Genomic DNA, 13,541 nt, shown 5'->3' with positions numbered 1-13,541 from the left:
GGTTTTGCACGTGGACAATTCATAAAAAAATAATTTATTAATTAATGTTAGTGATGCGATTCTCAATTTTTTAGTTTTTTTTTTTTTTTTTTTTTCTACTCTTACCAGAGATAAAATAGAGTAATTTTAAGACCACAAATTATTCCATAATTTTTTTGCCAAAACTCTAACGTGGCAGTTTGTAAGTGGTTTATTTATCACTTACACGTAGGCCTATCATTTTTTTTTTCACCAATCACATTCTACCAAGTTTGTGACAAGAATTTGTGATAATTTTTATGTTCTAGACTTTTTCAATAACACATTAACATGTAAGCCTATCCACGAATAGGCAATAGCACGCCTTACCCCTTTACTGTCTTGCTTTTTGCACTCTTCGGCCATTTGCTACTCTTCTTTGATCTCTCTCAAGATTCTCTAGTCCTCCTTCATCTTATTTCTTCCTCCCCATATGAATTCTTTTTCCCCTTGAACTTCTTTGTCATTCCATTTCTCTTTCTTCTCTTGGGCTACTGCAATCTGCATAAACTCCAGCGAGTTTTCAGTCATTCTTTATTTTAGTCAACATGGTAAAGTTTTCTTTACTGTTCTGAAATGATTTATATATTCTAATCTAGTATATATGTTGAAAAAGCCTAAACAATCCGAAACATGCAGGCATTTAAGCCGAAATATGTTTCCCGGGGCTTAGTATGCTGGCTTGGTGACCAGTACACGCCATAATATTTCGACTGTACAAGAAATTTACTATTTGACTAAAACTAGTTGTTACTTTGACTGCCAATTTCATTTTATTTCTTGATCAATCATGGGTGGGTTAGGTTGTTGTAAAACTAGAAGTGCTAACTACTAAAAGCATCAGTACTCAGGTGTGTAAACCCCCAAAAAATTGTATTTTACAATCTGAACACCAAAATGCAAGCTTTATCCGGGCTTGTAAAACTAGAAGTGCTAACTACTAAAAGCATCAGTACTCAGGTGTGTAAACCCCCAAAAAATTGTATTTTACAATCTGAACACCAAAATGCAAGCTTTATCCGGGCTTGGGTTCTTAAATTTTTTTACAACTTGTTATTGTACCCTCTTAAATTTAGAAAATACTGTAGCAAGATTGTAAACACAAAAAATTTTATTTTATTCACTCTCTCTCTCTCTCTTCTAAATCTCTCTTTTAATGTGTTGTATATTATTTTAATGTGTAAATAAATTATTTTATTGTGTTATATAGGAAAATAAAAGTTGGAATGTTGGGTGTATCGTAAAGTGATATGGTATAATAAATAAAGTAATTTTTAAGATGGTAAAATGAGATATTTTTTAGAAACCGAATGCTAATGCTCTAAAGGTCTTAAGGGTCCGACCCTTGCTTGACCATGAGCATTATTACATAAGTAATGCTACGATCACAAACTATTTTACAATATTTTTACAAATTGTTGTTATGGCCAATTATTATTGGTTCTCATTTGGACCTACCACTAACATTAGGATTTCAATTAGCAATAACCATTCACCACTAGGAGGCCCTTAATTAGGTATTGAGTAAGGGTATATTGAAATACCTTTTCTTTTCTTTTCTTTTCTTTTTTTATCCTAATTTCGAGCTAACTATAAATATAATAAATATGAAATTTTTGAATTAAATATAATATAAGCTATCACCCTTTCTTGAACTCAAGGCCATATGCTCAAGGTTAGTTGTTAGCATTGCCTGTGCTATGCTAAATTCCAATTTAATACGTAAAAACCTACTTTTTTTTTCTATTTTAACACGTCACTTTACTATATATACACCCTACATCAGATTTTCTATGTTACCCTTCAACACATTAAAATAATATATACAACACATTAAAATAACCTTAAAAACTCCTACAATATATATAAAAATAAATAAATATATATATATATACACAAAATCCCCCACCACAACCCATTGCCACCAACCACTACCCAAAATCAACGACCGACCACTATAACCATAATCCATATTCAACTCAACCACAACTAGCTACTACAAACACAACCACCAAAATCAACTTACAACCACCAAAATCAACCTACAACCATCGCAACCCACCAAAATCAGCCCATTGCAACAACCCAAAAAAACACCACAACCACCACCACCACCACCACGAGAGAGAGAGAGAGAGAGAGAGAGAGAGAGAGAGAGATTGGCAGTGGCTTGGGGAGAAAAGGCTGGGTGAGATCAACAGTGGCTAGGCCAGATTAGTGGCTAGCAAGATCAGCGACGAAATCTAAGAGTGAGATTGGCAATATGGTTTGGTCTATGGCTTGGTGAGATTGGCGACCGACATACTTTAGAGAGAGGAAGAGAGGAGAGGCTGAAAGAGAGAAGCGAGCAAGTGAAAGAGGAGAGAGAAAATTAAAATAAAAAAGTTTTAAAAGTTTACCATTTTTGTTTGTATATTTCTATTATTAGAATTTTACTGTTTATCAATGCTAAATATTTTAGAATTTAGAACTTTTGATGTGGTTGTTTTTTTGGTGTTTTGTGTGCTAAATGCTAAAAATTTAGCATTTAGCATGCCTGATGCTAGTGCTCTAAGGGTCTTTATATTTATGTACATCAATTTTATGCTTTTGTGGTTTCCTTTTTATCTTCTTCTTTTTTCTTGGATTTCATTTTTCTGGGTATTCTTCCTTTTGTTCTAAACATATGTATTTCCCAGCAAACACTAGCCAAAAGCCACAACAAAATACTACAACCTCATATCTTCCTCCCTTTCTATGAGAGACCATGCCTCAACTCAACCCTTTCAAATGTTTAGGCCAAACCCACGTGAATGGGTGGAGTTATTTTGGTACCTCTCAAGAGACAATGGAGATTCTAGTGATGTTATCATCCCTCATAGGTCAAGGATTTTACAATGGAGTTGTTGCTTATTTAATTGAAAAAAAAAATACCTCTTATTGATGACTTGAAATTAAAATTATAGATCTCTTGAAAATAACAAGAAATTAAATGGTTTTGGTCCTAGATACAATCTAAGAAAAGTACATGACTTTAATTCCTAGTTACAATTTAGAAATTGAAAATTACAAGGAAAAACATAATCTACTAACCCTTAATCTAAGTTCAGATGTTTGATTACAAGATTAGAAGGTCTTAGGCACCCATTTTGCCCAGTGAAACTGGTCTTCTAGACTTTGGTGGGCAATAATCGTAGCACATCATTCAAACAATTATAGCATCCAAGAACATGTGATTAAATATTGCATATTGAAACAAACATTGATAGGCATGGTGAAAACCCTAACTAGGAATGCAATCATGAATTGAAAAGAATGAAATTGAAAGACATGGTGAATATGTAGAATGAAATTGAAAGACATGGTGAATATGAGTGTGACGTGATATTGAACCCTAATCTAAAAGCATATGAACATGTTATTGAATTGAAATCCTAAAACATGCAAAAAAATAAGAACAACCTTCATCTAACATGCTATCAAGAACATGTGAAAAAATTGAAAATGAAACATGCTTGAATAAAAAGAACTATGGCATAATTAAAAAGAAAAAAATAAATTTTTAGAAACCTTATCTGCATGCACTAGCACCCCAAGCAAGAGATAAATCTTCTTTAGCGGGGGGATTCATTAATAGGAAGTTGATAGCTTGAGACCAAGAGAACTAAGCTACTCCTTATAGTGAGTTAAGACCAAGAGGACCAAAACACCAAATGAACCTTCCGACTACTAATTCTAGAGAATAGGGACAAAGATAAGAGAGCTTGCATTTGAAATCCAGTGTGCTTTGATTTGATACTAGGGTATTTATATTGAATGCTAGTAGTCAAAGATGAGTCTTTAGGCAACATGCGACTCAAGAAAATTCGGATTTTCTAAAGAAAAAATGTTGGGTGCGAGGTCTCAATATCGATCAGCAATTGGTCTAGATTTTCCCATACTCTATTTCTTTTCGATTTGTCAGCTTTTCATTTCAATAGTAATTTGATTCCGTCCGAATTTTGACTTTTTTTTTTTTTTTTAACTTTTTGGTTTTCGATCTCAACAATTTAATTCCCACCATATCAAATCAATCAATTCATTGTTTAATTAATCAATTTTCACCAACTTTTCTTGGAATTAATAAATATTATCGTGTGCTTGCAATTAGTAGTGAATTTTTTTTTTTTTTTTTTCCCCAATGATAAGTTATCTTCCTTATTTTGCCCCCACTTAAAGAGGTATTTTGGCATTACATAGGTTACGGACAAATAAACACATAATTTCAAACTCATGATGCCCAAGCCATGTTCTGTTTTTTCGTGTTCACATGGCAAGACTTACGCGAACAATCTACTAAAAATAAAAAATAAAAAAAAAACAATCTACTGATTGTTTAATGACAATTGTGTTGACCTTGCTAAGAAAAATGGGCAAATACATACAAAGAAACCGCTCACCGAGACATTCCCCCAGTGGTACATGGAAAGTAATATACCATGATTGCCTCTCTCATCTTTTGGGTGGGTTTGCTGCGTAGTAAGTCTGCATAACACTAAGGAAAATGGCAAAACTTGCTGCAATGAATGCGAGAATGGTCCAAGGGCTACTAAAATGCGTATGTAACCACTCCGCCATCCATATCTTGAGTTTGTTCCTATAATGTCTTTCAATGCGCCCCTTAACATCAGCATAAGCATAAGGATTGGGCACCAAATCCTTGGCTATTGCATTGAAGAGGTCTGCCACCTCTTGGTCGCTGCCTAGAAAATTTAGTAGTATGCCCTTGGATCGCAGCACCATAACGTCTTCCGCATGATCAATGAGTGAATCCATGAAGCAAATATAAGAAGTGACCCCAAAATCATCAGGGGCATCAGGGCATGTTTCATATGCTACCAAGTTTAGTAGGATAGACTTGGTAGAATCATCTACCGTGATTGGAGGAAGTGTGAGTTTTCCACTAAGGAAGGATGGTTTAAACGTCACATCTGTATAGAGATGAGTCTTACCAGGCTTGAAGTGTACTCCTACTGCACTAAGCTCCTTGGCTGAACGATAGGAGTACCAGTCACTGCTTGAATGAGGTCCACTTTCTAGTTTCTTCGAGACATCGATGAGTTTTGCACGAACGAGTTCAAGAAGATGAACAGGATCACCTTCATCCTTTTGTGGCTTTGACTGGGGCGCTTCTCGTCTCCAAATGTTTATAGGAATAAACCTACTAAGCTTTTCCTGACACGTAGTGCCAAGAGGAGAAAGTGCCCGAGTATGCCCGATGAGAGTGTTAATGATATCCTTCTCTTCATCTTCTTTGAACCTCAAGCTCATCAATGCTTTGAGGACTAGAAAAGGGAGTTGGTTCTCTAGCAAGAACATGTCCCGATGCACAAATGCTATAGTGTGACTCTTCATCCCCATATCTCGACGCTTGTGTTTCGCAATGCAGTACATGAATTGCAGAATGAAGCAGCCATCAAGAAACATCATTCGAGCAAATGCCTCATCGTCAAACTCTTGTGTTGATCCCTCAGCATAGCATTTTCTTGCAAGCCAGCCACCTCAACTACTTTGCTGTATACAACGTCAATACCTTTTCCACTCTCCATGACATACTGCTGTGTCATTGGAATTTTGTGCTTCTCCACCAACTGTAGCCCAGGTGAGCCATGATGGTAAGGACCAATGGAAACCACCAAGGGATCATAGCATTTCTCGTTTGATTTAATCTCACGAAGCATTTCTGGGACCTTCTGTATCTGGGGTCTTGCCCTTTGGTTGATTGCAGAGTTGCAGCCATCGTTCATTATGGAATTCAACCACTCATCAGTACTACCAGAAGATGAATCTCCAGGATTTTGGACTACAATATTCAGCATTTCAGACTCGTTTTCCATTAAAAGTTTCTTCGTTATGGTCAGGTCTAGATTTTGTAATACTACAAAATTGTTAAAAAGAGGTGACTTCTACACTACAATTAATTGTTAAAAGGTGGTGGCTTCTGCACGGGGAATACGTATAATAAACTTTAATGACATATCAAGCTTGGCATTGCTTGATACTATTGACACAAAGATGCAGCATTTTTATAAACAACGTTGCTTATGATTCAGCATTTTATACTTTCCTCCTATCTTTTTTCTTTTGTCGAGTTGAAGAAAGAAAAAAAAGTATAGGAGACTCGTTAAACAGAATGTTAAGTGTAAAGTGTAAACCTCAAAATTCCCAAGATGGCTTGGGTACCTAATCTAGAATAGTAATCCTAGTTAAGAAAAGAACCCTCATACAAACAAATTGGTTTTAGAAAAAACAAAAATACCCTAATAAAATTAGATAAGCTCGCTACCCCAATTGTGTCTCAATCAGTGTTCTCCATTTTTCGCCAGAGTTTTATTTGAGCCCAGATTAAGGATCTTGGTGATCCAATTGCTCCTTAAACTGTATTGCATCACTTGTTTAGTTCTTTTCAATTTTCTAACGTATCATTCTCTCATTTTTACTACCAAGCACCCTGTTGTTTGAAGCAGCTCCTTAAAGAAAGTAGAAACTAGAAAGGAGAAAAGGAACGGAACTAGTTCCATCCAACAGTAGGCCATTTTCCATTTTTCTTTTTCTTTTTTTAATAATGCAAAAAGTGAGATTTTTTATTACGAATTAGTATAATGGTTTCTTATTATACAAAATAAATAATTCCCCCTTTCATAGGTACCAAAACTGAGTGTGACAACTAGCAAGCCAAAAAATGCATACATCCATTAACTACAAAAAGAGGGGCCATGAGCTAATCTATTCAAATATTCTAAAAAATAATTAAGTTAAAATAAATTGCAGACTCCATTGCATAACAGCATTACCAGAATTGGAAAAGAAGTTGATATGACTAGTTTTGGGAAAGTTCTCGACTGCGATTAGCTGCAGCAATAACCGCATTCATCAAAGTTCCACGGAATCCACCTTTTTCCAACTCATGAATACCAGCAATGGTAGTCCCACCAGGTGATGCAACCTCGTCTTTGAGCTGACCTGGATGCTTCCCAGTTTCAGTGGCCATTGTTGCTGCACCCAGTACCTGCAAAAGAAACACAATTCACTTCCCCCCATGAGCAAAGAACACCCTGCTAAAAGTGTGGAGGATATGGAGGATAAAGTAAAAAGGTAGCAAATCTACTTAAAACTACTTTGGGCTTTCATCCCATCATTCCATCCCCCCATAAATAAATGAACATATAAGTAAATTTTTCTATTGGGAAGTTACACAGCACCAGGTGAGCTTTGATAAAACAAAACCATTTGTTATGGATATTTGAACAACCAAACATAACTTCAACAGGATCTGAGAATGCTAAAAGTTGGCATATATTTCCCTACATTTTGTTTAAAGATTGGAAAGTGATGGTATAATATATACGTTTTTCCTTGCCATAATTAGGTAACTTTTTACTGTTTTCTATTCCAAGGAATGTTGTTTTTAAGTCAACAATTCTTTGGGTAAACTGCAATTTTCCACCCAAACCATAAAAGTTGCAATGTTCCCTTAAACTGTAAAACTGAGTGATTGACCACCCTCCCCCCTTTAAAATCAAGAAATGATAAATAAGTCCTTCCCATTCGACATTTCCACTATCTATAAGTTTTCTTAAGACGTGCAAGACACTTCTATAGCCCACCACTGACTGCAAATTTATCAAGAAATTACAATTTAGTCATTTGCAAAGTAATTTCAAAGCTGCGTCCCTCCTCTCTCCGCCCAACTCTCTACACTATCAACAACAAAGCGCAGATCCCAAAGACGGGTTTCTGTTTCCAACAAACTGAATAAATCCCAAGGAAATAAAGTTAGGCAATCTAATTCTAGAGGGGGATCACCCAAAAAGAACAGGGGAAGTCGGTCAACAATGATTTTATTTTTTTTGATAGGTTAAGAACAATATGTATAAATAAAGCTTCTTTATGCAAAAGAGCAAAAAGAAATCAAAAAGTACAAGGAAGAAAAAGATAAAGCAAGGAAAAAAAAAACTTAAACACGAGAGAAGAATTAATGAACCGATGGAGGGAGTCACTAGATGTGAGTCCCCCTGCCCAAGGCCAGTCAAAAAGAGAACCACTAAAAGAAGCAAGCAGCTGGTCTTCCTAACCATCTACATCCTCAAATGTTCACCTATTATGCTCCCGCCATGGTGGATTTTGTGATGATTCAGTACGATGATGAATAATTTTGAATGACAAAGAAGAAGGAATCGGGACACTAATTTGGATCTGGAGGTCAATTTAAATGAATTGGCAAGGTTCTGGTCTTGCCATGGATGCCATCATTCCAGCAGCAGCGAAAATGACAAATTGGTACTTTCAGCAGTAAAGGAGAAAATGAGTGATTTACAGTGGGTCAGGTCAAGCTTGGAGTGGTTGCCAAGGAGATTGGTAAAGTTACAATGGCAAAGCTTGTGGCTTGGCACTTGGCAGACTTGATGAGATTATAGTGAACTACAAAGATCTTGACAGAATTATTGCAGCCAAAGGAGTGAAAGCAATCAAATTGAAACTATAAAATGATATTCCAAATTTCCAATGACAATGGAACTATTTCTGATGCATAGAGAAAGGAAGTAGGAGTAAACGTGTAATTTCGCAGGACATTTCACAAGCAACATCTCAACTTGTAATATTTTCAGCTCATTTGAAGGGTCCCCAGTCATATAACTTGCAGGCACAATTGACATGTCCAAATTTAGTAGTAATTTCAAATGCTTGGGGGCTATTTCCTATTATTTTTAATCTCAAGGGATTATTTACTCCATTTTAAAGGGAGATGTTGCAACTCATCCTATAGTTAAGGCGCTCTTTCTTTTTCTTTTTCTTTTTTTCTTTTTACTTTAGTCATGTAGACCTATGTTGTCAAATTCGGTTACAAATGAAATTTTCTACAATTCTTTATTTTTGTAGAACTTCTACACTTAGGGTGAGTTTGGCATCAATTTTAAGCTTTAGCTTTCAGCTTTTATGTACAGATTTTTAAAACCTCACTTTTTCCCATCTTTTCTCATTCTTTTTTTCAAATTTTTTCAAGGTACAATTATACTTTAAGACGTTTTAAGCAAAAAGCTAAATAAGTTGTTCCCAAATAGACTTTTAGTATAATGCAACTGTGTGATGAACATTAGTAAAAGCATAAGCTGCATAACACATGTAAGGCACTTGTGAGCATAAGTGAGCTAATTCTAGTCCCAAATTTAAGAATATGCCTTATATTTTAAAATACTATTCCAACATATCTTTTTTCTCAACTTTATGAGGTTGCAAAACTTCTTGAGGGCTTATAATGCATTCTTCACAAATGTCATGTATTTTACATGATAGCAACCAGTATCACCCATTCCAAATTGTAGTTCGGTCCACCAATTTAGAAAACTAATGCTTACAACTATAAGCCTGGTAGTATTCCAACAACTTTGACATCCAAATATTAATTTAAAAATGGTCTGTCATTTCGATGATTAAATGCTAATGATTTTTTTCTCTTCTACAGCCTATAATACAAGTTTTAGTTCTGGCAGACTGAAAATAGCATGTGCTCTAAGAAAATCATAAATCCATTACTGTTGACTTCCAGTAAAGAGTTGTCACAATTACTAAAACATTTAGATCAGAAGCTCTATTATTTAATGATTTAAAAGTTTTGGTAGGATGGGATAAGCTCTAGGCATCTGACAAGAGATCAAATAACTAGTTCCTGTAAAAGCATAATGAAATTACATGACTAATTGAAAAATAATTAACATCTGGTATAGAAGCACTTACAGTTTGAGAAGCTAGACCTAGAGCAAGTTCTCGTGGTAGACCTGCAGCCACTCCTCCATCAGCCAAAGCTTCTATCGCTAAATATATATATGCTGGGCCGCTGCCACTGAGCACATTCAATAAAAAATATGGTTTGTTAAAAGAATTGCAGTTTGAGCAAATCTCCATCTCTTCAAACACAAATACATAATCGCAAGTTCACAAGTATTTTTGCTTGCTTCAAGAACCTTTTAAGATCAAATACTCAAAACCATCTGACATAAGTTTTCTGTGCTATGGTATTAAACAGTACTATTCTATATTGACAGATGCCACATACCTCAGTCCAGTAACTGCATCAAACAAATTCTCATCACCTCTCCATATCTTGCCAACTGATCCAAATAATTTAGCTATTATGTCTGCATCTTCTTCTGTTGCAGATCCTCCCAAGCTCATAACTATCAAATGCAAGAAAATTAGAGAACATTACCATTTTGATGAAACTATTAGTTTTTGACATTTAGGTAAAGAAGTTAACAGAAACAAGAGCTACAAGAATTGAAGAGTAGAAAGATACATCTGACAAAGGAAAATGAAGGTTTCTTATGACCATCACCCCATCAAACTTTCAACCTCTTTATAAGATATATGTCAACAAACCAACTATTTCACTGTAATTACCCTTTCCCTAAAAGACAAATAAGAAACTATATTTTTTTTTCTTCTTTCTTTTTAATTTTTTCCACTTAACATATGAAGAATTAGTTGCTCTCTTACTAAGAACACACGCAGCACTAACATACCTTGTAAGGACACAAGTAAGCACATAGGAAGAAAACTAGAAAAGATTTTCAGTCATCAGCTAGGGATATTATTCCAAAAGATAAAAGAAGTATAGGAGAAAGGAAAGGAATACTGTGTTTTTAAAGGCTTGTGCCCTCATAATCTTTGAAATTGACACAAAGCTTGGCCTACAAATTACAATGAACTATGAGAATCCACATAGTATACCAAATCTTATTCATCTCATACAAATTCTATACTTTTGACTGGCCAAGAATGAGTACAATATCTAAAGCCCCTAATAGCAAGAAAGCTATTAACGACTGGGGTCTTAACAAATGCACCCATCATAATCAGCTTCAGTGATTTTCAGCTCTCAAACTTGGGTTCTGACAAAATCCATACTCAGCTAGGTGTATTTGTGAATGCACAGCTGCAAATATGCATCAGCCAGCAAAACAGAGAAGAATTGGGAACATGTGAGTATACTCACACTTCCCACAGTGTCATATTGGGTCCCCCACAAAAGCCATTGCTGGTTTTTTGTATTATGATTTACAGGAGACAAATTCTAGATTTAAATCTAAAGGAATGATGATTACAGAACAGAGGAATACACTTCAGCCCTGCAAACTTGCTATGCATTGGGTGTTGAGTAGCCTTAAAGAAAAGCCAATAAAAAATATAATTTACAACTTAGTATAAACAATGAGCATGACATAACATGATAAATTTTGCATGATGAGGACGCTAAATATTAAATATTAAAAAATATATATCAGGGAAAAAGTGATACCACTTGCTGCCTCGCCTACAGCTGAAGGAGTATTCGGCATTACCCTAATAAATCGGCTTTGACCAGCCCATTCCTGAATGAAAGTGATATCTTCAATAAGATATGTAGAGCTTGAAAATCAAGACCTCAATACTACATTAAAAAACAGAAACACATGCATTTATTAAAAACAAAAAGATCATAAAAGTGCGCAGATGTATGAAGCAAAGGGCACAAATGACATTGAACAATGAAAGGAAAAAAGAATGTCTTCTAAAAACTAGGAGTATTAGTGTAGAGAGACATTTGAAAGTTGAAACTATAAAGAAACCCAAACCAAAAACAACAAATTGGTTTGTGAATACAGCCTTGTTATTCATTTGAGTTTATTCATCTAAGCTATTCTGTAAACCAGAAGCTGTTGAACTGGTTGATAGGTCATAAGGTTTGTGTTGCAGCCTATCAAACTAGTACCCCAGTAGGAGGCAGAGACTCTCTTAAAAGGCCATAAGGTTTGTGTTGTGACCTATCAAAATAGTATTCTGGTACATACACTGACTACAGATGATGATTACAAATGCAAACCCACAGTGATAAAAAGACTATTTCTATTTTTGCTCTTCCTGTAAACTGTAAAGAATATATAATGACACCCACATACAGCTTTGATTGTTGAGACTCAAAAAGTCCAACCACCTGAATTTTGAATAGAGTAAAAAAGCATCCTATTTCACAAACCTCCAGATCTTTCAATTTGATTCCAGCAGCAACTGAAACCAGAAGCTTCTTTTTTGAAAGCAATGGCTTCACTTGTAAGACAGCTTTTTTTACTGCAACAACAGAAAAAGGTGACATTTATACCCAACAAAGAAACTCACAACAAGAACAGCATCTTAGAAGTTTATCATCCATATATGTGTAAAAGTGGTTTGATTTTAACTAAAATAGCGAACATTCTACTACCAGAAAGTATATATATCATAATCAATCAGGAGGAGCATTTTTTCACAACAATACCTCGTTGAATATTCTTCAGCATTCATATTATATCTACCTTAAAAATAAAAATCCAATGAGCTCTAACTCAAAGGACACTTCTTCTCCTGTATAAACAAGGCCCGAGGGTAGTAAAGTCGTGGCCTCGCTGGTTCAAAAATTTACTCAGTAACTGTGTAACTTATAAATTAAAGAAGCAAAAAAACAAAATTCAAAATGACCCAACTTCAATATTCTTCTGCACTTCAATTTCCATGAATTGTACTAAAATTTAAAAATTAAAAATTGAAACAAAAAATTAACTAATCAATTAAAATACAAAAACAGAAAAACCCAAATTGTTCTCTTCGTTTTAATTCCAAATTTATTAAACCCCCATCAGCATATTAAAATCATACTATCTTAAATTCAAATTCTAGAAAACAACAAACTGTCTGTGTCCCCCCCCCCCCCAAAAAAAAACACAAAAATCAAAACTTTCACATTGTCCAATTTGTTTTAATTCCAAATTTCTCTAACCCCTTAAAATTCACCATAAAATCATACTACGAGAAATCCAAATTCAAAAAACTAATAGTGAAAAAAAAAAAGTATTACCAGCTTGAGGTTTGACAGAGAAAATAACCACATCACTTTCTTCAATCACCTGTCACCATAACCAAAAAAAAAAAAATTAACACTCAGAATGAAATTCTTAAGGCTCTGCATAGAGAGAGAGAGGAATGAACGGTACGTCGTCGAGTCGGGAAAAGACGGAGACGCCGAAGGACTCGAAGGCATCACGGCGAAGACGGTTGGAATGTGAAGTGCTGATACGCGAAGGAGGCATGAGGCCCGATTGGACCACTCCTCTGGCTATGCTCTCCGCCATTTTACCTGCTCCGATGAAACCTAGCTTGTACGTATCGCTCGGAATCGGAAACGCCTCCATTGCAACGACGTCGCTTCACCTGAGATAGAGAGAGAAGGAGTTGTTTTGAATGGAAGTGTGAGAGAGGCAAGGCAAGGCAAGCACGTTTAAATAGGGAGTGAGTGTTTGTGTGTTTGCTGAAAGAGGAAGCAGTGCCGCGTTATAAGGAAAAAAAGGGTCTTTTTTCTATACCCTTTTTTTTTGGGTATTGCAGTACCTAACTCCCAATAGGAAAGTTTGTAGTATCCAAGATGGGATTTCGTTTGTCGTGTTGGTATTTGCGTTTTGTTTTTGCGATGACATGATTTGTATTTAGTTATTAGT

The 13,541-nt window shown here is 35.3% G+C and overlaps 1 protein-coding gene and 1 pseudogene across 1 annotated transcript; both read right to left on the bottom strand.

Moving 5' to 3' along the window:
• Positions 1-4,401: 4,401 nt before the first annotated feature.
• Positions 4,402-6,565, bottom strand: LOC112010705 (UPF0481 protein At3g47200-like; annotated as a pseudogene).
• Positions 6,566-6,659: 94 nt separating this feature from the next.
• Positions 6,660-13,391, bottom strand: LOC112010720 (pyrroline-5-carboxylate reductase). Its single transcript, XM_024043074.2, has 7 exons — positions 13,041-13,391; positions 12,905-12,953; positions 12,050-12,141; positions 11,333-11,405; positions 10,091-10,211; positions 9,772-9,877; positions 6,660-7,045 (listed from the first exon to the last, which is right to left on the bottom strand). Exons 1-7 carry the CDS (start codon positions 13,236-13,238, stop codon positions 6,857-6,859), a joined length of 828 nt encoding a protein of 275 aa, XP_023898842.1. The 5' UTR covers positions 13,239-13,391; the 3' UTR covers positions 6,660-6,856.
• Between the last annotated feature and the right edge of the window lie 150 nt (positions 13,392-13,541).

Source organism: Quercus suber, unplaced genomic scaffold (genome assembly GCF_002906115.3).
Source record: "Quercus suber isolate HL8 unplaced genomic scaffold, Cork oak 2.0 scaffold_276, whole genome shotgun sequence".
Taxonomy (NCBI): Eukaryota; Viridiplantae; Streptophyta; class Magnoliopsida; order Fagales; family Fagaceae; genus Quercus; species Quercus suber.
Note: the sequence above shows the minus strand (reverse complement) of the source record. Positions and strands in the feature narration are given on the sequence as shown.

What these genes read in the sequence shown, in the direction of transcription:
- LOC112010720 (XM_024043074.2), bottom strand. Translation starts at nt 13,238, where the DNA reads ATGGAGGCGTTTCCGATTCCGAGCGATACGTACAAGCTAGGTTTCATC. An exon ending in TCTTTTCCCGACTCGACGAC is followed by an intron (nt 12,954 to 13,040) that starts GTACCGTTCATT and finishes TTATGGTGACAG; the next exon opens with GTGATTGAAGAAAGTGATGT. An exon ending in CTCTGTCAAACCTCAAGCTG is followed by an intron (nt 12,142 to 12,904) that starts GTAATACTTTTT and finishes CTGTTGTTGCAG; the next exon opens with TAAAAAAAGCTGTCTTACAA.